The sequence below is a fragment of the Hypanus sabinus genome, chromosome 9 (assembly GCF_030144855.1).
Source record: "Hypanus sabinus isolate sHypSab1 chromosome 9, sHypSab1.hap1, whole genome shotgun sequence".
In the NCBI taxonomy this organism is placed as follows: Eukaryota; Metazoa; Chordata; class Chondrichthyes; order Myliobatiformes; family Dasyatidae; genus Hypanus; species Hypanus sabinus.
Genome location: NC_082714.1, coordinates 111755183 through 111782326, shown reverse-complemented (window position 1 = coordinate 111782326; position 27144 = coordinate 111755183). Strand labels below are relative to the sequence as shown.

At 41.2% G+C, this 27144-nt stretch overlaps 1 protein-coding gene across 1 annotated transcript in view; it reads left to right on the top strand.

The window, feature by feature from the left end:
• Nucleotides 1–1824: 1824 nt before the first annotated feature.
• Nucleotides 1825–27144, top strand: part of LOC132400110 (solute carrier family 12 member 5-like) — a 338827-nt gene continuing 313507 nt past the window's right edge. Inside the window, exons 1-4 of the mRNA XM_059981187.1 lie at nt 1825–1828; nt 2316–2342; nt 5812–5906; nt 22897–23028. Of these exons, the coding sequence (XP_059837170.1) occupies nt 1825–1828; nt 2316–2342; nt 5812–5906; nt 22897–23028 (258 nt within the window). The remainder of the gene's footprint in view (nt 1829–2315; nt 2343–5811; nt 5907–22896; nt 23029–27144) is intronic.

Genomic DNA, 27144 nt, shown 5'->3' with positions numbered 1-27144 from the left:
GACAGCCAACACCATTTACCCAGGACAGGAATGGCTGATACAAGAGGGCATGACTTTAAGGTGATTGGGAGAAAGTATAGGGGAGAAGTCAGAGGCAGTTTTATTTTTACACAGAGGGTGGTGGGTGCATGGAATGCACTGCCAGGGATGGTGGTAGAGGCAGATACATTAAGGACATTTAAAAGACTCTTAGATAGGCACATGAATAAAAGAAAAAAGGAGAGCTATGTGAGCGGGAAGGATTAGATTGATCTTTGAGAAGATTAAAATGTCAGCACAATATCATGGGCTGAAGGGCCTATGCTGTGTTGTACTAAAGCAGTGAAAATCTGGGGGAATTTCTTGGTAATGGAAACTTATAAAAGATGAAAACAGAAGCTACAGATGATGTGTTCAAGTGCAGGAGAACACGAGGAGTGGTGCTGGCAATTATTACTGGTTTCACTCAGCTACATCAGCCTGGATTCATAAACATCTAATTTACCAAAACTGGTAAATTTAGCAGATTCTGTAAAATCAGGAAACATCCACCAAGCCAAGAATCTATGATGAGAGAAAAAAACTGAATTAACATAACAAGTTGAAGGTGCTTACATAAGAACTGGCCACAAATTGCAATGTTGGGTCATCTAAAATTGAATTCGTTGTAGAGTTCCAGCGGTTCATCTGTTCCTGTGAGTGGTGCTGAACTATACTTGAGTAGATTCTAAAGTGGTTCACAAATTTCACAACACAAACTGGTGATAATAAACCTGACTCTGATTCTGGTTGATGGTAGAAAGAGTAAGACATAAAATCAATAGGACAGAATCACCCTTGCAGATTGAATGAGGGTATTTTACAAAGCAGTTACACAACCTGTTTAATCATGTAGAATTCACATGATAAGCACAAAGAGCAATACACCAACTTGGAAGAAACCAAGTGAATTGCTGTTTCATCTGAAATATGTGTGTGGGTACCTGGATGGTCGGAAGGAAAACAGTGAAGTCCACACTCAGAATATTGTGGTCAGTTCTGGTTACCTCATTATAGAAAGGATCTGGAAACTTTAGAGAGGGTACAGAAGAGATTTACCAGATGCTGTCCGGATTAGAGAGCATGTATAATGAGAAAACATTAAGTGAACTGGGTCTTTACTAATTGGAGTGGAGGAGAATGAGAGGTGCATACGATGATAAGAGGCATAGATTGAATAGAGAGCCAAAGACATTCTCCCCAGAGTAGAAATAGCTAATACGAGATGGCATAATTTGAAGGTAATTGGAGGAAAGTATGGAGAAGAGGGGGATGTCAAACATGCAGTACGGTGCTATATCCTACATTCTGTAACAAGCACATCTATATTACGGTGTGGTTTTGCCTGGTGTCAATTCTACCACGTCTTGGAAGCACTGACCTCGGAAATTCAAATGTTATTGGCAATAGAGCAAAGATTTAATATTATTAAATAGCACGAATGCCTAGCAGCTCAACATTGAGTGGATGGGAGGTGTTTGGATACCAGAAATCTCCCAGCTTTCAGAAATAACTGACTCCTTTAACACACACAATGCTGAGGTCAGAACTTATAGTGCTGAGACACATCCTGAATAAACAGCAAGCAGTCCAGTCAAAAGGCCAAATTTCATTTTAAATGAGATTATCTATTTTTTTTATTTCTGCAGCTGATGATTAATGTAAAAACTAGACCACTTATTTATTCTGTACCTGTCCTTCATTGTCTATCATCTGGAGCTATGCTGAAAGATACCATAACGTATTAAAGCACTTTTCAATGTTCTTTACAAAAAGTTAAATTTGAATAAAATAAATGTTATGGAGATGGGTGAGTGTACAACATTCCCTATGGCACAGGGCAACATTTATCATTATTCATGTGTACATTCCAAGATCTCAGCTACTCTCCCAATCCTTTCATTTATGCAGATCTGAGGATAAGATTTGACATTCTTGCGCTAAGTATGTGAACAGCTTTCCAACCAAAATATTACTAAAGTCAAGGTGAATGTTGAGTTTATTGTCCTAAGCACAGGCACACGTACTGTATATGCACATGTAAAATCAAAACTTAGTTTCAGCAGGTACATGGCATCATATAAGATTCAAGATTCAAGATTGATTAATGTCATTTCCAGTACACAAGTATAAGGAGGACAAAATAATTGTTACTCCAGATCTGATGCACCACATAAAAAATACAAGAAGTCAAAGAACACAATAATAAAATAACACACTAGCTTAAATGCATAGATTAACTGTATGTTGATAGAGATGCTAGGCGCAGGAATGTCTGTACATAAGGTGACTGACAGGAAATGAGAAAGTAGTGATGATAAGGGGTTGCAGAGGGGTGGGTTAGTGGGTGGAGATGTTGATCAGCCTCACTGCTTAGGAAAGTAACTGCTTTTCAATCCAATGCTCCTGGCATGTTTGCTATGTATCTTCCTCCCTAATGGGAGTGAGACAAACAGTCCATGGGTGTGATCTTTCATGATATTATTGGCCCTTTTTCAGGCACCTCTCTGTATATATCTCCCTGATGGTGGGTAGGCTGGTGCCGGTGATGCATTGGGCTGTTTTGACTACCCATTGTAGAGCCCTCCTGTCCACTGCAGTGCAGTTCCTGTACCATGCAGTGATGCAGCATGTTAGGATGCTCTCTACTGCACGTCTGTAGAATGGCACAAGTCTGGATATGCAAAGCCCATACGTGATAAAGATGTATACATGAGCATAGATGTGCATATAAGCAGCATTCTTATAAAAACATAAATTTGACATCATTTATGCACAATTCTTACATGAAAGAGCAAAATTATATCAAAGAAAAGTCCATTTAGTGCAAAATGTTCAAAGTGGTCATGGTGTTGCTAAACTGTAGTGATGACAGTTTTACAGGTTCCTTCAAGAACTGAATGGTTGAAAGGAGGTTACTGTTCTTGAACCTGGTGGAGTGGGACTTCAGGTTTCTGTACCTCCTGCATGGTGGTAGCTGCAAGAAGATAGCATGGCCCTGATAGTGGGGATCTTTGATGAGGGTTGTTGCCTTTTGAAGTAGTGCCTCCTATAGATGCCAAAATGGTAGGGAGAGATGTGCTCTCTGTAGCTTGTTACATTCCTGTGCCTTCGAATTGCCATGATGTAACCAGTCAGCGTACTTTCAACAGCACATCTGTAAAAGTTTGAAAGCCGAACCTCTTGAGAAAGTAAAGACACTGGTGATTGCATCTTTGTTCTGGGCCCAGGACAGGCCATCTGTGCTCAGGTATTTAAAGCTGCTGACTCTCTCCACTGCCAATCCTCTAATGTAGACTGGTGTATGTTCACCCTCCTACCCCTTCCTGAAATCAGCAATCTGCTCTTTAGCTTTCCGGACATTGAGCAAAGGGTTGATGTTGCAACGTGTGGGCATCTCTGGGAAACCCAGTCTTATTGTACATCTCTATTTACCCTTGAAAAGGTGCTTAGGAGCTGTCTTCTTGAACTGCTGGGGTCCTGTTTGAGGCCCATCTATGGGGCTATTGAGGAGGGAGCTCCACGATTCAAACTCATTAGTGATGAAGCACAAGTGACCTATTTCCACATCAGAATAGTGCGCATTTTGGAGGTGGATTTGAGGGAGTACCATAATGCAGTTCATATATGGTCCATGTTGTAGCCATGACATGCCTGGATGTCACCTCAACCCGTGATGAAATGTCTGCAAGCTGATCGGCAAGCTGAGCGATCACCACAACATCAAACCTGATTCTGATTCTGAAGTGATTGATGAGCCTTAGGGGTGGTGGATGATGTGAGAGAACAGGCTACAAGGAAATAATTGGAGAAATGCCATTACTTTGAAGATTGCAGGCTCAATGGGCTGACTGTCCTTGCCCTGTGTTGCAAGGAAATGGAGAAGAAACCACAATCAGAACAGTACAGGGTTTTTTCCCGAGAAATGAGCAGTTGGTTGGAACTGGTAATAATACAATATAGGAATGGAAAGGCCTGCAAAGTGAATTAAAAGACATTAAAGTCAGCACTTGAGGCAACATAATATTGACACAAATGGGATTGAAGTAATAAAAGCTTTCCAAATGACCTTGCAACCATTGAGCATCCATAAATGCAGGGCACGTTTATCGGTGATCTCAATGTTGCCATTGACGTGCAAGAATGAATAGCCTAGCATAATACTACGTACGTTGTCAAAGTACTGTTTGCATTATAAATATATATTGCTGGCAATAGGATCTCTTAAATTTACACATGATCCCATTCTAACATGGGATTTGTGGCTTTTCATTTTCAAACAATAAAAATATTTTTGAAAGAGACATAAAAGTAGAAAGTGCGGGAGATTTTCAATAGGTCAGGCAACATCTATGAAGAAAGCTATTGTGGCAAGGCAATGGCCTTTCATCAGTGTGGCTTATGTATGTTCCTGTTGTATCAAAGGGATGCCTGAATATCTAATGTGCTTGCAGTATACAAAGCAGCAAGTTCACTTTTCTATACAGAATGAGTTTTCCTGCAAGTTCATCACTTTCTTTTTCTTTGACGCACTTAGGATAAAATAATGTTCATAAATACGTAACTTAAGATTATATATGTAGTGTATAATATTACAGACCTTCCTGTATGGAGAGGTGTTCTGACACGTTCATTATTGTTAGACACTTCACTTAATCTCCAGTTTGCATATGGTAATGACTGTTCATGAGTTTGTTTCTGTGCCTTCATGGGTTATATTTTTCATGCTGTAATCAAAGAGTTAGGATTTATTCTCACAATGCTGTTCTTTCCCTTGCCTCTTAATTATGATGAATTGTACTTCATATAACATTGGGGATAAATGCAACCCAGGAATAAGCTTCACGCACCACACTGAGCCATAATTCACATCCCTGCAACAGCCTATTTCCTCTGCATACATTATTGATATTAATAGCATCTTCTAGCTAGGCTTCTCCAATACTTTATGACCTGGCTTCATTGTTCCAAACAGTACACCTTCTAAATTTCACTAATCAGGATTTGCTGTATCTCCTCTGAAACAGCTTTTATGGTTGTTTACCTTCACCAACCTCCCATTCCCCGAAAACAGACTTAGTCTCAGCACTGACACTGCAACTACCTCCAATCCTGCACCTCAGTGTGCAATTAATAGTTTTTTGAATCCAGATTAATCATCATTCCTCCATTCGTACCAAACCATTGCAAATTTATGGCCCCATTTTCTGAATTTCTCTTCCACGTAATCACTTATGTTTATATATGCTCAAAAACCTCCATGGGTTTTTACACTTTTGAATTTTACTTCTGCACCTTTTAATAAATCATCTAAACCTATCCCTTCCTACTTTACATAGTGATTACACTTCAGAAGGTCTTCGTTAGCTGAATTGTGACAAAGTCTTTAGAAATTATGAGTACAAGATCTTTCTTTTTCCTTCATTGCTTATGCAACAGTTCACCACACGAACGACAAAATTTGAGCAGTTTCAGAATGTGGTGAGGAGTAGCTTACAGTAGTTCCTTCATTCTAACCATTGTTACATTAAGAAGATTATAGCTCATTTTGGTGGCTAATCCAGTTTTTTGGGTAGATAGTAAAATGACAATCCCCTTGGAAAATGTAACTCTTCAACTTGGTAATCCAATTATAAGCAAATGATGCCAAACAGGAGAGTACAAATTAGCACTTTCATGTATTTGATTTTCAGAGTCATATCTACATATATACACATAATGGTCAGGGCATTGTTTCTTTACTATATGGCCAGCTACAATCTCACCAGAGCTTCTGTTTTTATGATTTTACAGGAGATGCAAACCCCAAGGAGAGCAGTCCTTTCATTAACAGCACTGAGGCTGAGAAAGGGAAGGAGTATGATGGAAAAAACATGGCTCTGTTCGAGGTACAGTCAAACAACTTACATACAGCACCAAAGTCTGTCAAATGGTCATAGTTGGACAGTTTACCAGTGAATGCATGTATCTGCAAACCATGTTAACATTAATTAATGTATACTGATTTTAACTGATCCAAGCTCATGCCTGTCAATTTCTCTAAAATTTTGAACAAAATATCTGTTTTTTTCATTTTTCCCTGAATATAAGTAAGTAGTAAAACTTGTCTAAACTTTCAAGTTCCAGAAAGTGTTTTAAGTTTCCATTATAATGTCAGTTTCAAGACACTGAGCATATAATGGAGCTAACAAGAGAGCTGCTGTACTGTCCTACACTGACTTTCAAATGCAACCAATACCTTAAACACAAAGGTTTGGAAGGGAGTAACTGAAGGCGTGCCTCAGGGACTGCTGCTGTTCATGTGACATTCATCAGAAATGAGGGGAAGACAAATATAAATTCAAAGTTGTGTTAATTCACATACGCACAAGTACATGTAAGCAATGAAAAACAGGCTTGCAGCAGTACCACATGCACATAGCAACAGAAAAACTTCATTTGCTAACGGGGATACAGACCCTTCTACTGCCAAGTTGAGGCCAGATGCAGACTGGAGGAGCAACTTCTCAATTTCTGCATTGCTAGACTCCAACCTGTTGGCATTAACATCAATTTCCCAGTACCCACTCCCCTCTGATCCTCCCTTGCCCCAAACCCCCTGTCTCATCCCTTGGGCCTTTTATCCCTTCTCATTCCTCTCAATCACCCTTAGAACCTGCCTATCACCATTACCTTTCTCCCTCAGGTTCATGGCCCTCTTCCCTTCCTCCCATGGTCCCTCCTATCAGATTCCTTCTTCATCCCATTGCCTCTTCCACCTATTACCTGCCAGCTTCTCACATCATTCCCCCTTTTCCCCCTCTCCCACTCTCCTTCCTATACCAACCCCCTCAGCATGGACTCACCCATCACCCACCAGCTCACTCTTCTCACTCTGCCTCATACCTTTCATTCTGGTTTCTGCCCTCTTCCTTTCTATTGTTGATGAAGGGTCTCAGCCTGAAATGACAACTTCATTTTCCTCCACAGATGCTGGCAGACCGGCATTTTGTGTGTGCTGCTCCATTTAAGCAAATTATATTCAATTCTAACAAGAAAGAACACAATTGGAACAAAAAAATAAAAAATCCATTTTAATACAAAAGTGGTCAAAGTGTATTGTAATAACTAAACTGTAGTGATGAAGGTTGTGCTGGTTGGTTGAAGAACTGAATGGTTGAAGGGAAGTATCTAAGAATGCTGATGATGCAAAGCTGAGTGGCAGTATGATTGGTGAAGAGACACTTCACTGATGCATAGTCAGGAATTTAATGAAGAAAATGTGCAGCCTGCCACTTAGTATATAAAATCAGAAAGGATAGAATTCTTTAGATAGTGATGGAAATGGTAGAGTTTATTTAATATTGCGAGCATTTGAGTGCTAAGGTTGAGATAGCTCACATGAGTTATATTGAGATTTGGCAAGACTGCAACTGGAATATCATATACAAGTCTAATCTAATCTAGCTAAGTAAGGGGATATTACTTATGATATAAATTGATAACCTTTCAACATGGGAAGGATGGGGAAACTTTAAAGAAAGTGCAGGGGAGTTTGGTCAGGATGTGGCCTGGATGAGAGAACATATGTGGAAGGTTGAGCGAGCCAGGGCTTCGCTTTGGAGCAAAGGAGACTGAGAGGCAATTTAACAGAGGTGTATAAGATTATAAGGGGCATAGCTAGAATGAAAAGCCAGTTTATTCCCTCCAGGTTATGGTTTACAGTCCATAACCCTTCATTTCCCCCCCCCCCAGTGTGGCAATGGCTAATACCAGAGGGCATCTTCTTAAGGTGAATGGAGGGAAGTTTAGTAGAGATATCAGAGGTAAGCTTTTTTTTCACACAGAGTGATTCATGCCTGAAATACACTAACAGGAATGATGGTCGACACCAACACATCAGGGACGTTTATGAGACTCTTAGATAGGCACATGGATGAACAAAAGGTTATGGGGTCTGAGGGAGAGAAGAGTTAGATTGATTGTGGTGAAGGTTAAAAGGTTAGCACAATACTATGGGCTGAATGGCCTGTAAGTGCTGTACTGTTCTATATTCGTTGTGAAGTATGTACAACACTTCACTGCAGGAACAAGCAATGTCAGTTTTGAGTCAGACAGCTGTTTCATTTCTAGACTTTAGAGGATTAAGAGGAGATTCATTAAAAATACACAGATTTCTTGTTGGTCCTAACGAGTTAGGTGCAGGGATGTTTCCCCTGGCCAGGGTATTTTGAAAAAAGGTGTCAGAGTTTTCAATATAAAGGAGTCAGCCATACAGTGTGTGTTAAGATTCTTTTTCACAGCAAGGATAGTGACCTTTTGGAATTTTCTATCTGAAAGAGTTGTGCAGGCTCAGGTTTGAGTCCAATAAACATTTGAACGTTAAAGTCGTAAAGGGTAAGGTATGCTTAGTGCAGGGGAGTGCCAGAGATACAAAAAGATCAGCCATGATTTTATTGAATGATGGAAGATAATTAAGGGACCTAATAGGCAACCTTTGTCTCAACTACTAATTTTCCTTAAGATCACATATTTCTCACTAGCCAAGGCAAAATAAATGGTTCTTTCCAGAACTGTTAACTGCTTCCATTGACAATTCTGATTAGCAATTTGACTTCAATGATCAACACCAAGGTGGAAGTGGGCATGTCACCTGTGACATGAGCTCATTATGAAGGAGTTAGACACCCATTTTAAATTATTAAACTAATAAAATTATTTTGGGTACAGAAACAGGAAATGCTCCATCAGTGCAATGCTTGGAAAGGTGTATAATCTGAAAGAGTAGGCTGAAGTTCATTTTGTGATGGTATTGGGTTCACTGGCTATAAAACTCTAAAGGAGAATTTAAGCCCTATCCGATGTAGGTATCTACAAATATCCTCATTATAGGGAGGTTATACTGTATCAACCTGCTATTCAGAGACTAGCTTATTTCCCTGTCTAGAGTCTACAGTGAGGTCAAGCTGCTAATACCCTCTCTTTGGGTGGTGCCAACCCCCACCAAGGAAGAGATGTTTCTAGTTAATGAACTATTTTAAACACAGTTTATTTTAACTGATATACTTCTAAATTTAGACATTATTCTTGATGCACACTTGAAACAGATGATTTCTAGCATAAAGCTATTTTAAGTTACAAGAGACAGGCGACAAATGATTGCCAAACACAGGTACATTTTTTGCAGACTAAAAGGACATATCAACAAGTCACAGATAGATAGATAGATAGATAGATAGATAGATAGATAGATAGATAGATAAGTCATACATTGAGAACAAAAAGCCAAGGCTGCGGAAGGAACTGCAGTTGCTCTTCCCATCATCCACATTTCTACCAATCTCCTTGTCAATCCTAGCTGCCTTATAACATTTACATTGTTCCGTGTCTAACTGACATCACCTGCATGTGATGTTCAGGCCAGGTGAATGCAATGTTTAATTAGGCCAAAGTGGGTCATTGTTTCTCTTGATTAAGTCGCGGGCAGATAAGAAATTTGTTGTTCACTTGTTTATGACCAGAAGCTGAGCAAGGAATATTAGAAGTTTAACTTTATCAACAACAATGCTGACCCCTGGAAAGGTCATGCTGCTGAGCTTGAAAGCTAAAGTTAGCAGTCAACCCCTTGGGCCCTGGAAAGTGAATAACCATCACAATTTTGCATTCCAACTTCCCTGCACTGAGGCAGAAGCACTACATGCAGGTCTTGAGCCCAGACAGTCTCTGCCAAGCCCTGTTGATAACCATAATTTTGAGGAGTATCAATTTCATTACAAGAGCAAGAGAAGCATTGGTTGAAGAGCTCTGTATCAGGAATTCATCTCACAATACTATTTTGTATAACTATTTCCATAAGTTGAAGAAGACATAATGAGTCCTATAACATGAGAATGGATCTAGAACCCTGACATCTTCATAATCATATATCAGTAAGTATTCATTATCTGTCAGAATGTAATCTGTAAATGAAATGAAGGTATATTCAATTTTGTTTTCAGTGAACATATGTCTGATGAAGAATGACATTAAACCGAGATAAATGGAAGATTTGACTGCAAATAATCTCAGTCAATCTGTATAAGCAAACCAATATTAAATCCAAATTTACTTCCTTACTTTCTGCAAACAAAATATTGCTGGAGTAACTCCACCTGTGGATGAAAATGAGCAGTTAATGTTTCAGATTGAGACCTTTCATCAAAATCCTGATGAAGGGTCTTAGCCTGAAATGTCACTTTTCATTTCCCTTCACAGAGAGGTGGCGCCGTAGTGTAGGGATTAGTGTAATGCTATTACGGTGCCATTGACTCAGGCTCAATTCTACCGCTCTCTGCAAGGGCTTTGCATATTCTCACCGTGACCATATGGATGCTCTGGTTTGCTCCCACATTCCAAAAACATATCAGTTCACAGGTTAATTGGACACAAGGGAGTAATTGGGCGACATTGGCTTGTTACCATGCTGTGTTGCTCATATATAAAATTAATCGATGCTGCCTAACACATTCTTCCAGCATTATCGTTTGTGTGTTGCTCCATTCCAGCAAATGCAAACTTTCTTATGTCTCTTCTCCTTCCACAATTCATTGGGGTCAAGAAGCATTCATTTCCACTTCGGTTCAATTGTTTTTGAGGTGGTAGAAGAGGAGGCCAATGTGGAATCCGTACCAAAAGGTGCTTGACAGAGAATGGGTGAGAGTGTAAGATAGAACAGGAAGTGATAAGCTCTTTCTTCATTTGTCACTGAGTTTTCCATGTGCTTCTGAGGAAAATTCTCAGACTCATTAATGTTAGTCTAAATGCCCCATCTCTGGTTTGATAAACCATATGTCCACAAGTCAGCGAGGGTGTCACAGATTTTATAAGGAGGCTTTGGGAATATCATTAAGCCATTTTCCCATCCTCCAGATAACCTCTTGATAGAACAGAGTTCAGGGCAAACCTAAAGTTTGAAGATGGACATGCCAAAAATGTAGCCTGCCTTTCAGAGATAATTAGAACCTCAATGGTGGAGATATGCTGGGAGAAGATATGACATTGGTTGAGCTATCCTGCTAAAGGATTTGGAGGAATTTGCACCTCTTTGAGGTGCTTGTTGTAGATAATCCATAATTCTGACCATACAGGAGGACATTGATCACCAGTGACAAGTAAGCAATGAACTTTGCCCTGAGTTTGTGTTCTTGGTCTCTCAAATGACCATAGTCTGTCGTGTCACATTGGGAGGTGATGGACACTTTCATCAGTGTTATCTGAGGAGAGATTCTTGAAATATGGAGAACTTCAGGGACATAATGTTATGTAGTGGGGGAAATTGGTAATGTTTATTGTGTTAATGGTCTCACATGCTTCTGTGAATGAGTTCATGGCGACCTGGAGTTTAGCTCCCAAACGTGTACATATGCAATGTCTTTTGCATATTGAAGTTCAATGACTCTCCAATTGTAGTGTTGTTTCTGTTCATTAACAGACACTATAAACACCTCCGGAAAAGGATGCAGAGAGTAGCAGTAGCCACATTACATGGTCATTATGATTCTCTTTTTTACAAAATCCTATTCAAATGTTTACTATATTACAGATGTACAATATTATACAATAATCTGCATATTTACATTTTCAAATTATAATCCTGTCATCACTGTCTAAAACATAATTGAGCCCCAAGGCCTCCAGCTAAACTGAAGCAAGCCAAGGTAGAGATGTGTCCATTTCCATTGATGGAGTCCTCTCTCACATTTCCTCCAGCTCCCAGGCTCCTACTCTCATACCACGCCCCCTACCACACACCCCAAAAGCACAACAAAGATAGAATTCCCCTAGTCCCCACCGTTCACCCTACTGGAGTCCACAGGCCCAGCGCATCATCTTATCACTAGCACCATGGGATCCCGCTACCATCTTCTCTTCCCCACCCCTTCTCAGCTTCCATGGGACTACTCTTTTCACCACTTCCCTGATCCACTTCCCCCTCCCCACCCACCCCCATCTGAGCCCTGCAGCACTTGTTCCTGTATCTCCTGCATCACCAACATCCAGGGACCTCAAATCCCTTCCAAGCTAAGGTTCATGTGCTCCTTCTACAACCTCACTTACTGTACTTAGTCTCCCAATGTGGCTTCCTCTACGTTGGTAGACTAGGTAACTTGCACATCACCTGAACTCTGTCCATAAAGTTTGTCTTCATTTATATATTATCATTATTTGTTACATGTACTGCACATCAAAACATACAGTGACACGTGCTGCTTGCGTCAGGTGCCTGCAAGTGTCGCCACACTCCTGGCACCAACGCAGCATGCCCACAGCTCACTAATGCTAACCGTCGATTTTGGAATTGGGAGGAAACTGGAAACACCCAGAGGAAACCCAAGTGATGACGAAGAGGACGTACAGAGTCCTTACAGATAACAGTGGGAATCGAACTCCATTTCATAGCTAAAGTAAAGCATTTCACTATCCACAACATGGCAGTGCCGCCCCTTTGTTACCATGTTGTCCATACTTGCTATTCTGAGCCCCCGGTCACGTGCCATTTCATCTCTCCCTCCCGGTTCCACACCAACCCGTCTGTCCTACTGCGGCGAGGCCCCACATGACTAGAAAAACAACATCTCACATTCTGTCTGTATGGAGTTCGTGGCACCTGCTCCTCCTGATCATGTAGGTTACCTCCTGGTGCTCCAGATTCCTCTCACAAAGCAAGAATTGTGGGTTGCTAAGTTAATTAGCTGCTATAAATTACCTCTGGAACATCATTGGGCAGGTGCAGAAAATAAAATGTGTTAAGGGAGAACTAGTGTAGGAATGGATATTGCTGAGGAACATGCACTCAAAGGGCTGAAGGGCATGTTTCTTTGCCATATCTCTCCACGACTCTGTGACAATGGATGGAACTCAGACATGAACTCAATACACTGACTACATAACACCATAAGATCATAAGATACAGGAGCAGAATTAAGGCATTTGTCCCATTGATTCTGCTCCACCATTTCATCGTGGCTGATCCAATTTTCCTCTCAGCCCCAAACTCCTGCCTTCGCCTCCTGACCAATGGATGACCAATCTTTCACCGTCTGCCTTAAATATACATAAAGACCTGGCCTCCATAGCTGCCTGTGGCAAAGTATTCCACAGATTCACCACTCCCTGTCTCCTCATCTCCTCCGCATCTTCATTGTGAAAGGATGACCCTCTATTCTGAGGCTGTGTCTTAGCCTCTCCTACCATAGGAAACATCCTCTCCACATCTACTCTATCAAGGCCTTTCATCATTCAATAGGTTTCTATGAGGTCACTCTTCATTCTTCTGAATTGCAGTGGATATTGGCCCAGAGTCATTAAACACTCTTCAAATGACAAACCATTCAATCCTGGAATCATTTTCATGAACCTCCTTTGAACCCTCTTCAGTTTGCACAAATCCTTTATAAGATAAGGAGTCCAAAACTACTCACAGTACTCCAAGTGAGACCTCATCAGCGCTTTATAAAGTCTCAACATTATATCCTTGCTTTTATATGCTAATTCTCTTGAAATGAATACAAACATCGCACTCGCCTTCCTCACCATAGACTCAACCTGCAAATTAACCTTTAGGGAATCCTGCACAAGGACTCCCAAGTCCATTTGCAGCTCTTTTTTTTTGTATTTTCTCTCCATTTAGAAAATAGTCAACCCTTTCACTTCTACCAAATTGCATGACCACACATTTGCTGACACTGTATTCCATCTGCCATTTCTTTGCCTATTCTTCTAATCTGTCTCAGTGCTTCTGTAGCCTCTCTATTTCCTCAAAACAACCTGCCCCTCCACTTATCTTCATGTCATCTGCAAACTTTGCAAAAAAGCCATCAATTCCATCATCGAAATCATTGACATATAATGTATGAAGAAACCATCCCAAGACACCTCAATGACCCACCACTGGACACTGGCAACCAACAGAAAAGGCTCCCTTTATTCTCTCTCTTTGATTCCCACCAATCAGCCACTGCATCTGACTTTAGCTTCATGGCACAACACCCAATCCAGAATAGCTGATCCCCTAGTGCCCTCAACAATGAGCTGCTCTAAAAAGTCTTCTCATAGGCACTCTAGAAATTCCCCCTCCTGGAATCCAGTACCAACCTGATTCTCCCAGTTTACCTGTATATTAAAAGTCCCCATGAGTATTGTAACATTGCTCTTTTGTCATGCTTTTTCTATCTCCCATTGTAATTTGTAGGCCACATCCTTATTTCTGTTTAGGGGTCTATACAGAACTCCCATCAGGGTCTTTTTATCCTTGCAAGTTTCTTAGTTCTGTCCACAATGACTCAATACCCTCTGACCTCATGTCACTTCTTTCTAATGATATGATATCATTTTTTGGCAACAGAGCAATATCTGCCTTCCTGCCTATCCTTTCAGTACAATGTGTATCCTTTGACAATAAGCTCTCAGTTATAATCTTTTTTCAGCCAGTGATGCCTACAACTTCATACCTGCCAATCTACAACTGTGCTACAAGTTCATCTACCTTATTCTGTATACTGTTCACATTCAAATATAATACCTTCAGTGCTGTATTCACCCTTTTCAATTTTGTCTGCTTTTAACATTGCAACTCATCCTGTTGACTGCAATCTTACCCTCTCAACACTACATAATGCCTCTGTTTGTAAACCAGCTACCTCATCTTCAGCACTGTCATCCGCCTTTCCTACGATACTTCTTGCATTGAAATATAGGCAGCTCAGGATACTAGTCATAGCATGCTCAACCTTCTAATTCCTGACTTTGTCTGAGGTCTTAATATCTGCCTTCACAACCTCTCCACTAACTATTCTGGCACTCTGGTTCCCATCCCCTGCAACTCCAGTTTAAACTCCACCATGTAGCATTAACAAACCTTCCTGCTCGGATATTATTCCTCCTCCAGTTCAGGTGCAACCTATCTTTTCTGTATAGATCCCTCCTTACCAATGATCCAAAAATCTTATTTCCTCCCTCCTAAACCAACTCCTTAGCCACCTATTAAACCATATAATCTTCCTAGTTTTGGCCATACTAGTGACATGGGTAGCAATTCTAAGATCATAACCCTGGAGGTCCTGCCCTATAATTTACCACCTAACTCCCTGAACTCCCCATGCAGAACCTCGTCACTTGTCCTACCCATGTCATTGAGACCTACATGGACCATGACTTCTGTCTGTTCACCCTCCCATTTAAGAGTGCTGAGAACTCAATTCAAGATAACCCAGACCCTGGCACCCGGGAGGCAAGATACCATTCAGGAATCTTGTTCCTGCCCACAGAACCTCCTGTCTATTCCCCGAACTAATGAATCCTCTATCACCACAGTGTGCCTCTTCTCTCCTCTTCCCTTCCGAGTCACAGAGGTAGACTCAGTGCCAGAGACCTGACCACTGTGACTTTAGGTCATCCCCCCACAACAGTATCCAAAGTGGTAGAACTTTCTTTGAGGAAGATGGCCACAGGGGTACTCTGCATTAGCTCCTTAATCCCTTTACCCTTCCTGACTGTCACCCAGTTTCCTGTGTCTGGTTCTTGGGTGCAACTAGCTCTCTATATGCCCTATCTATCCTTACCTCAGCCTTCTGAATGACCCAGTAATGACTCCAATAAACACCACATTCACTACAACTGCTTGAGGATGAATGCATAGGCAAACTTTTTCAAATATGTGCAGAAAAAATATTTTCTTTGCAATATACACAAGATGCTGGAGACACTCACCAAGCCATGCAGCGTCTACGGAGGTGAATGTTTTGGGCCAAGACCCTTAATCAGCACTGGAAAGGAAGGAGGAAGAGGCAAGAATGAGAAGGTGAGGGAGGGAATGGAGTAAAGGCTGGAAGATGATAGATGAAATCAGATGAGTGGGGGAGTGGGGTTGAAATGAGAAGCTGAGAGGTAGAAGAGGTAAAAGGGCTGTAGTAGAAGGAAACTAAATGGAGAAGAGAGTGGACCATTTGAGAAAGGGAAGGAGGTGGGGGGGGGAAGTTGAGGGAGGGAATGGCAGGTGAGGAGAAGTGAGGGGGCAAGAATGGAGCCAAAACAGGGAGTGGAAAAAGAGAGAAGTGGGAGGGAGGAAGAAATTAATGGAAGTTAAAGAAATCAATGTTCATGCTGTCAGGTTGGAGGCTACCCAGATGGAATATGAGGTGTTGCGCCTCCAACCTGAGAGTGGCCTCATCATAGCACTGGAGGAGCCATGGACCAACTTGTTGGTTCGGGACTGGGATGCGGGATTCAAATAGGTGGCCGACGGCAAAACCCACCTTTTGTGGTGACTGGAGCAAGGATGCTTGACAAAGCTCTGTATTATGTTTTATGCAATAGTTTATTGCATTTGGAGGTTGCATTATAAAAACACACAATTTACAACTGCAATTAGACTGAAATTTGGTGTCACAATCAGATTATCTAATTGAAGCATGGGGTTCTCTGAGGTCTATAAGCCATCATTGTGACAATTTACAATATCCCTTTTGTGCATGCTTTGAAAGAGAGAATAACACTACACCTGTGCATATCCCACAGCATTTGGTAGCTGCGTGATCTCTGTCTCAGAAGCCAACATCAAGAATAGCTTTTCTCCTCTGCCATCAGGTGCCTGAACATTCCAGGAACTCATTATTCAACTTTTGCACTATTTATCGATTTTTGCAGCTTTTGGTTTGCACTGAAACGCTGTTCCAAAACAAACCTTAAGACTCGTGTCAGAGATAAACCAGATTCTAATTCTAACATATTTCTGAGAACTCTTAACTTTGCTTAGCATTTGAAACTACTTTGTGAGGTCTTGCAGAATTTACTTAAAATCATTAGGAGTTTGAGGAGATTTGGTATGTCGCTTAAAACACTCGCAAATTTCTACAGATATACTGTGCAGAACATTCTAACTGGCTACATCACCGTCTGGTATGGAGGGGCAACTGCACAGGATTGAAGTAAGCTGCAGAGAGTTGGAAAATTAGTCAACTCCATCTTGAGCACTAGCCTCCATACTATCCAAGACATCTTCAAGGAGCGGTGCCTCAAAAAGGTGGTGTCCATCATTAAGGACCCCCACTACCCAGGACATGCCCTCTTCTCATTATTACCCCTAGGAAGGAGGTACAGAAGCCTGAATGCACACGCTAAGTGTTTCAGGGACAGCTTCTTCCTCTCTGCCATCCAATTTCTGAATGCTCATTGAACCCATACACACTACCTCACTACTTATTTTATTTCTGTTTTTGCACAACTCATTTAATTTAATTATTATATATATATATATACTTACTGTAATTCACAGGCTTTTTTCTGTATTTTAATGTAATGCATTGTACTGCTGCCGGAAAGTTAACAAATTTCACGACATATGCTGGAGATATTAAAACTGATTCTGATTCTGAAATGCTGATGAAGGGTTTGAGTCAGTAACATAGACTGTTTATTCTCCCCACATAAATGCTCCTCACTTGCCAAGATCCTCCAGCATTTTGAGTGTCTCATTGAATTGATCTCATTGTATCTCACTGACTGTCTATTGAACAGAGCCTACTCTAATTTGCCTACTGTAATCCTCAGCACTGTGAGGATCATATTTTTTGATTTCTCAAGTGTCTTCAATACCATTCAGCCCTCATTGCTGGGGAAAAGCTCCATTCAATGCAGATTGGCACTTCCATTGTATCCTGGATAATGGACAACCTGACTGAAGTTTGTGCAGCTTCAGAGCTGTGTGTCAGACATGGCTATAAGCAGCACTGGGGCCCCACAGGAGACTGTATTGGCTTTCTTCCTGTTTACCCTGTATACTTCCGACTTCAGATACAACACTGAGTCATGTTATCTGCAGAAATTTTCTGATGACTCAGCAATAGTTGAGCGTGTAAAGGGCAGACAGGATGATGAATACAGGGCCCTGCTGGAGGACTTTGTCAAATGGCACAAGCTGAATCATCTGCAGCTCAACATCAGTAAGACAAAGGAGATGGTGATGGACTTTAGGAAGACTAAGCCCGCACTACTCCCTGTTAATATTGATGGTGAGGATTAACAAGTATCTGGGGTGCACCTTGTTAACAGATAGTTAATAGACTTGAATGGAGCACCAACACAAAGGCTGTGTACGAGAAGGGCCAGTGTTGCCTCTACTTCCTGAGGTGACCAAGGTCCTTTGGAGGATGCAGGCCTCTCCTTCACGTGTTCTATCAGTCTGTTGTTGTCAGTACAATGGGCCGTGTGGCGGTGTGCTGGGACAATAGCATCAACACTGGTGATGCAAACAGACTCAATGAACTGATTAGAAAGGCTGGCTCTGTTATAGGAGTCAAACTGGACACACTGGAGGCTGTGGTAGAACAAAGGACCAGAAATTCCTGGCAATTCTGGACAATGTTTCTCACCCTCTGCATGCCACGTCGGCTGAACAGAGGAGCACATTTAGTAATAGACTAAGACAGCTGTGCTGCTCCAAAGAGCGCTATATGAGGTCATTCTTACCCTCGGCCATTAGGCTCTACAATGAATCAACCTATAGCCAGGGAAGTGATGACCCCCTCCTGTTAGACTGTTGGTGCTAACTTATTTTTTATTCTTTCTACTTCTGTGCTAATATTTATATCTGTGCACTTGTAATACAGGTGTAGTACTATAATTTCCTCTGGAATCAATAAAGTATCTATCTAATTTATGTTGTCTTTAATATATCGTATCATGCTTCAGAGTAATCTCATATATTGATGGGAGATTCTAATGGTATCAAAGAGAGCCTGTGCAAATCAAACTATCACCTCTCTCTGTTGCCCCTCCTCTATCTCTTTCTCCCATGGTCAACTCTCCTCTCCAATCAGATTCTTTCTTCTTCAGCTCTTTCCATTGTCCATCTATCATTTCTCAGCTTCTCTCTTCATTCCCCTCCCTTGCCCACCTAGCTTCACTTATCATCTTCCACATGCATTCCTTCCCTTCCTTCCACCTTCTTATTTTCTGGATTCTTTCCCTTTCCTTTCCAGTCCTGATGAAGGGTCTCAGCCTGAAGCATTGGCTCTTCTAAGGTTCATTTACTATCAAAGTATACAACTCTGAAATTCTTCTTCTCCAAACTCTTTACCTTCCCACTTCATTTCTAGTCTTGATTAAAGGTCTCAGTCCAAAAAAATCGACTCTTTATCTTACTGCTTTCTTTTCCACTACTTAAGAGCATAAGAAATAGGAACAGGAGTAGACTATCTGGCCCACCAAGCCTGCTCCACCATTCGATAAGATCATGGCTAATATTACTATGGACTCATCTCCACCTACCTGTGTTTACCCCATAACCCTTAATTCCACTACTATGCAAAATCTATTCAACCTTAACTTAAATACATTCACTGAGTTAGCCTCCACTACTTCGTTGGGTAGAGAATTCCACAGATTCACCACTCCCTGGGAAAAACAGTTCCTCACATCTCTGTCCTAAATGCTCCCCTGAATCTTGAGGCTGAATCTCTAGTCTCACCTACCAGTGGAAATAACTTATGTGCCTCTATCATCTATCCCTTTCATAATTTTATATATTTCTATATGATCTCCTCTTAACCTTCTGAGTCCCAGTGTGTACAGTCCTAGGCAACTCAATCACTCCTCATAGACTAACCCCCTCAGCTCAGGAATCAACCTGGTGAAACTCCTCTGCACCGCCTCCAAAGCCAGTATACCCTTCCTCAAGTAAGGAGACTAGAACTGCACACAGTACTCCAGATGCAGCCTCACCAGTACCCAATACAGTTTCAGCATACCCTCCCTGGTCTTAAATTTAATCCCTCTAGCAATAAAGGCCAACCAGAGAAACTCCCATGTACCCCAACTCTCTGCTTTCTATTGGTTAACCAATTCTCTATCCATGCTATTACATCACCCCCAATTCTATAGCTATTGTATCCAGGTCCTCACTTCCCATTGCATCCATAACATCTCTCTTTGGCATGTTAGACGTGTCCCCCACCATGAAGACCGAAACAAAATATTCATTCAAAGCCTCTGCCATTTCCTCATTACCCAATATCAATTCCCCCTTCTCATCCTCCAAGGGACCTACATTCATTTTAGCCACCTTTTTCCACTTTATATAATTAAAAAGCTTTTACGATCCCTTTTCATATTTTGTTCTAGTTCTTTGTGGTTTTTGTTGCTTTTTAAACTCTTCCCAATCTTCCAGTTTCCTGCTACTCTTGGGGACTTTGTATGCACAAGCTTTTAGCTTGATGCCTTCTTTTACTTCCTTACTTATCCTGTGCTGGCTCTCCCCACCCTGACTGTCCTTGCTTTTAACTGGAATATATTTTGTTGAGCACTGTGAAAAATCTCTTTGAAAGTCTTCCACTGTTCCTCAACCATCCCATCAAATCGCCAGTGTTGCCAGTCTACACTAGCCAAATTCTGCCTCATCCCATTGTTGTCTCCATTGTTTAAGCATAATACATTGGTTTTAGCTTAAACTATTGCCCCCTCCATTTGTATGAGAAACGCAATCATTCTGCAATCACTCTTCCCTAATGGGTCTCTTACAAAAAGATCACTAATTTTACCTGTCTCATTGCACAGGACCAGATCTAAGATAGCATGTTTCCCTGTAGGTTCAGTATCATGCTGTTCAAGAAAGCCAGCATGGACACATTCTACCAAGTCCTCCTCAAGAGTGCCTCAATCAACTTGATTTACCCAATCTATGTGCAAGTTAAAGCCCCCCATGACAACTGCTATTCCATTCTTACATGTCTTAGATATTTTTCTGTTTTATTCGGTGGCCTATAGACAACTCCCACCAATGATTGTTTTTCCTTTTACTATTCCTAATCTCTACACAGATGGATTCAACATTCGGCTCCTTATATCTTATATCATCTCTCACTATCTCCCTGATCTCATCCTTAATTAAGAGCACCACGCCACCTCCCTAACTTTCCTGCCAATTCTTCCATATTGCCTGACATCCTTGGATAGTTAATTCCCAATCTCCACCCTGCAACCACATTTCTTTAATGGCCAATAAATCACATCCCTTTGTACTGATTTTTGCCACAAGTTCACTGACCTTATTTTGAACACTACTGACATTCAGATAAAGTGCCCTTACACTCATTGTGCTTTTAGAGTCTTGTAATCTTGTTCTCTTTTACACCTGACTTTTCTTTACTCTTATTTTTCACTTTTTTATCTTTTGCTTTTTCTTTATCTTTATCCAGACTTTTCTTTATTACTTTATCCATACTTCTCCAATCCATTGAACCCACCCCCCTACTGTTTAGTTTAAAGCCCTATCCACAGCCCTGGTTATGCAATTCACTAGGATCTAGGTCCCATCACAGTTCAGGTGGAACCTGTCCCATTGGTACAGCTCCTTCCTTCCCCAATACTGGTGCCAATTTCCCATGAATTCACACCTACTTCTCCCACACCAATCCTTGAGCCGCACATTTAACTGCAATCTTCTTGACCCTGTGCCAATTAGCATATAGCTCAAGTAGTAATCCAGAGATTACTACACTTTTGGTTCTGCTTTTTTCAGTCCATAGCAGCTCAAATTCTCTCAGCTGAATTCCTTCCTCATTCTACCTATGGCATTGGTACCCACATGGACCATGACAACTGGATCTTTCCCTTCCCACTGCAAAATCCTCTACAGTTCAGATAAGATGTCCCAAACTTGGGCACCAGGCAGGCAACACAGACTTCGAGACACTCTATCTTCATGATAGAGAACTCTGTCTATTCCCCTGATTATACTATCCCCAATTACCACTACATTTCTCTTCTCTCCCTCCTCTTGAATGGCTTCCTGAACTACAGTGCCACACTTAGGTTGCTCACCCTTCCTCCAACCCCACTCTCATCCACACAGGGAGCAAGAACCTTAGACCTGTTGGAGAAGCTCAAGGGCTGAGCCTCCTCCAGCACTGTCTCAAGGATCCCACCACCCACCTCACTCACAAACTCATCTTTTGTCATTGACCACTGACTGGATATGAGGCAGCTAATCTAATAGGTGTGACTACCTCTTGAAATAGAGAATCCAGGTAACTCTCCCCCTTCCTGATGTGCCACAGTGCCTGAAGCTCAGATTCCAGGTCATCAACATTAAACTTGAGTGCCTCGAGCAGCCAACACTTGCTGCAGAGATGGTCACCAGGAACCACAGTGGGGTCCACCAGCTCACGTATCATGCAGCTACAGCACATCACCCGATCCTGATCCTGCATCATTCCTACTTTATTTAATTAGCTGTAATTTAGTAAATTTTTATTCAACCCCTACAACAGCCTTATCTGCTACTTACCTGTGCCTTCCTGCCAAAGGCTCAAGTTCCCACTCCTACACTGGTCCATTCTCACAATGGCCGCTCCACTTTGACCCTGTTTTACTTTTATTTGCTACTGCCAATGAATCACAAATCTATTGGTCCACCTCTAATGCTCCAAGCCCCACAAAATGTTCCTTTTTTAAACTCTTCTCCCTAACTTGTGTGAAGCTTTCTTGTTCTGAGAATTGATTGGTCTGTCACTAATGCTTATGAAGTCCTCTCCATAGATGCTGCCTGATTTGTTGATTACCTCCAGCATTTTGTATCTGTTGCTCTGGATTTCCAGCATTTGCAGAATTTCTTGTGTTTATTACCTTTTCTGGATTAGCTATTCATAGCATTAAATTTAGAATCATTGGATTTGTTACATTCATGTTGTTAGTTAACACATATGTAAGTGTGGCCTTTAAATTCTAATAGTTTTGCAATGGGCATATTGATTAGTTGGTACAGCTTAGGTCAACTGTAGAAACACAAAGCTCTAATAGCTGCCTAGCAGTCTGAAATGCTTAGAGTTTTCACTGTTTTGTGTTCTGTCTATAATGTTTTTGCAGGAAGAAATGGACACCAGTCCTATGGTATCATCTCTTCTCAGCGGACTAGCCAACTACACCAACCTTCCCCAAGGGGTCAAAGAGCATGAAGAGGCTGAAAATAATGAGGGGACCAAGAAGAAACAAGTCAAGGTAAAAAAAAACATTAGGGGAAAGAGTTACAATGTTAATTTACTGCAATTATTATTTCCTTTTGTATTTTAGTATCACTCTGAAATCACCAATGTCCCAAGTAACACCCAAGAAAAATACTGCAAAGTCAATTAAAAGGACTATGTGATGCACCATCAATAACTCACACTGAGACGTAGGCGAGATATCGGCTTTTATTGACTGGAAGAAGGAACCAGGAGTGAGTGTCTATCATACAAGGTCCTGGAGACTGAGGCCGATCTTCAGGCCGCAGGTCTCCTTTATACAGGGGCCTGTGGGAGGAGCCACAGGAGCAGTCAGCAGGGGCGTGTCCCGACAGGCACATAGTTCACCACACTATGATTCCATTATGGTAACAATATTGTTTGTAAAAAAAAACTTCACAAAATACTTCTGATCCCTTAGGGTCCTGACAAACATACATGGGATTGTTTTAAATGTACTGAGTTTGCAAAAAACTCTTGGCCTTTCTCTCAAATCATCTTGGCCCACTGTGTCAATAAGTTTCACTGTTCTTTGTCTAGAATTCAGGTCAAGTCAAGTCAAGTCACTTTTATTGTCACTTCAACCATAACTGCTGGTACAGTACATAGTAAAAATGAGACAACGTTCTTCAGGACCATGGTGTTACATGACACAGTACAAAAACTAGACTGAACTACGTAAAAAACAACAGAAAAAAAACACACAAAAACTACACTAGACTACAGACCTACCTAGGACTATATAAAGTGCACAAAACAGTGCAGGCATTACAATAAATAATAAACAAGACAATAAGGTGTCAGTTGAGGCTCTGGGTATTGAGGGGTCTGATAGCTTGGGGGAAGAAACTGTTACATAGTCTGGTCGTGAGAGCCCGAATGCTTCGGTGCCTTTTCCCAGACGGCAGGAGAGAGAACCAATTGTATGAGGGGTGCATGGGATCCTTCATAATGCTGTTTCCTTTGCGGATGCAGCGTGTAGTGTAAATGTCCGTGATGGTGGGAAGAGAGACCCCGATGATCTTCTCAGCTGACCTCACTATCCGCTGCAGGGTCTTGCGATCCGAGATGGTGCAATTTCTGAATCAGGCAGTGATGCAGCTGCTCAGGATACTCTCAGTACAACCCCTGTAGAATGTGATGAGGATGGGAGGGTGGGAGATGGATTTTCCTCAGCCTTCGCAGAATGTAGAGACACTGCTGGGCTTTCTTTGCTATGGAGCTGGTGTTGAGGGACCAGGTGAGATTCTCTGCCAGGTGAACACCAAGATGCTTATTGTTTTCCAATAGATCTTCAGTTTCTAAATCATATATATCCATTGATAAGAAATATGCTGTAAAATTAAATTTTAAAAAATAGTGTTCATAACCTCTGCCCGGTTGAGCCAATTCTTGGCATGTGATTCATTTTGTGATATGGAGATGAATTCAAGCTGAAATTTAAAAAGGATTGTTAACATAATTTTGGATACAATTTATGCTTGATTGTCAAATCTAATAAGCTGCTGTGGATTTCTGCGCATATGCACAAATACATTTGTATATAACATAAGCTTTGTCCTCATTCTGAGAGGTTTTTTCAAAAGCAGGCATACTGCGACTGATAACAGACCAAGCTCTACAGTGGAGTAGTAAGTCAGGTTATTAATAACTATCATATGTTTGTGTGAATTCACTTCAATGCGACACATTTTCACAATTAAGTGGCAGAATTGGCTATTTTAAAGTTGAAGTTTCACTTGCAGCACAAAATAGTCTTCAATTTATACCCTGTTTTAGTTACTTTTGATTATATAAATGGAACAAGACTAGCAGGATAGCATGAAGTATTACTTTAATGCATGCGTGCATGCGTGCGTGTGTGTGTGTGTGTGTGTGTGTGTGTGTGTGTAAAGGCAAGTAAAGACCTTTAACAATCTGGAATTTGAAATTCTGCAGGTGCTGGAAATGCCAAAGGAACTTAGCAGGTCAGGTAGTATCAGGATGAAAAAAGGGTCTTGGACCAAAACATTGACTGTTTATTCATTTCGATAGATGCAACCTGACCTGTGGATTCCTCCAGCATTTTGTGTGTATTGCTTTGAATATGCAATTGTTACTTTAAATGATGGAACTTTTGAAATGAGTTTCCTGATTCTATGTGAGTGGTAGAATTGGTGGAAATTGATTAGAATGTGAGGAAAATAAGTGACAGGAAAAACTAGTAGGGATTAGGGTGGCTTCATGAACCTGCAGGGATGCAGTTGACTGAACTAACATCCTTCTAGGCCATTGGTAAACATTGTAGATGATTGTTTAATAACTCCCATGACCTGTACAAGTACATCCCTGATGCTTCAGCAACTACAGGAAACATTTAGACCAAGTGGATTATGAATAACCATCGTCCAAATATATTCAGAATCATGCCATTAGGTCCAAAGGATCATGACTATCAGTGTGCTGATATTTAGGTGCAGGTATGGACTATGATCAATGAGGTGAGTGGAAATACTTCAGAACCAAAGAGACTGGAGATAAGAATTCATCAAAATAGTCCTTGGAATAATTTTGCACCAATTGAACTGCAACTGGCTGTCATCACCTTGTGGTATGGAGACTCCAATATACAGGATTGAAAGAGACTGCAGGGGGTTGTAAACTCAGCTAACTTCATTGAAGCCTTCCAACCATCGAGGACATCTTCAAAAGGTGGTTTTAGAAGACGCAGCTATCATAAGACATTAGGAAATTCAGCCCATCTAGTCTGTTCCGCTATTTCATCATGGCTGATTTATTATCCCTCTCAATTCCATTCTTCTGCCCATTCCTCATAATCTTTAATGCATTTACTAATCGAGAACTTATCAATCTCTGCTTTAAATATAGCCAGTGACTTAGCCTCTACAGCCTGCTGTGCCAATGAATTGCACTTATTCACCAGCATCTGGCTAAAGAAATTCCTTCTATTCTGAGGCTGTGCCCTCTGGTCCTAGACTTTCCCACCATAGGAAACATGCTCTCCACATCCACTCCATCTAGGCCTTTCTGCTATGGTTCTGTGTCTCTAAATAAAAAAAAATAAATTTAAAAATTGGATAAAATGGATAATGAATTCTCTGATAGAGTGTCAATGATCATGGGACATTTTCTATCAACTAGGGCCAGACTATTCAGGACCAAAATCAGGAAATTGTTCTTTGGGGAGTTGGTAATAGAACTCTGGCATTGCCCCAAGAGGTGGTGGATGCCAGGTTGAATCAAGATTTTAAGACTGATATTGATTCACATGGTTATCAAAAATATGAAACTAAGGCAGATAAATGAGGTTGAGGGATAGGAATCAGTGAAGATCCAATCTAGACCATCACTAACACAACAATAATTGTGTTCAATTAGCTTTTTTTTTTTGCAGCTTCCTCAGGATAATGAAAAAAAAATCAGAACAGGAAATACCCAATACTTTTTTCTGACTTTTCCATTCGTGGGTGTTTGTGTTTCCATACCCAGCCGTGATCCAACCAGTCAACATACTCTCCACCTCACATCTATAGAAGTTTGTCAAAGGTTTAGATGACCTGCCGAATCTATGCAAACTTCTAAGAGAGTTGAGATACTACCATGCCTTCTTTGTGTGCTGGACCGAGAACAGCTCTTCTGAAGTGAGCACACTAAGGAATTTTAAGTTACTGTCCCTCTCCACTTCTGATCCCCTGATGAAGATTGGCTCATGGACCTCCAGTTTCCTCCTGTAGTTAATAATCAGCTCTTTGGTTTTTCTGACTTTGAGTGAGAGGTTTTTGTTGTGGAAACATTCAGCCAGATTGTCAATCTCCCTCCTGTTGCCGATTTGTCACCACCTTTGATATGGCCAACAGCACTGGTATTGTCAGCAAACTTGAATATAGTGTGGGAGCCGAATTTAGCCTCAGAGTCATAAGTGTAAAATGATTGAGCAGGGAGCTAAACACACAGCTTACCGTGCACCTGTGCTGATGGTGATAGTGGAGGAGATATTGTTGCCATTCCTAATTGTCTGGAGTCCTCAAGCAAGGAAATCAAAGATTCAATTGCACATGGAAGTATCAAAGCCTGGATCTTGGAGTTTAATACAGAGCTGTAGTCAATGAAG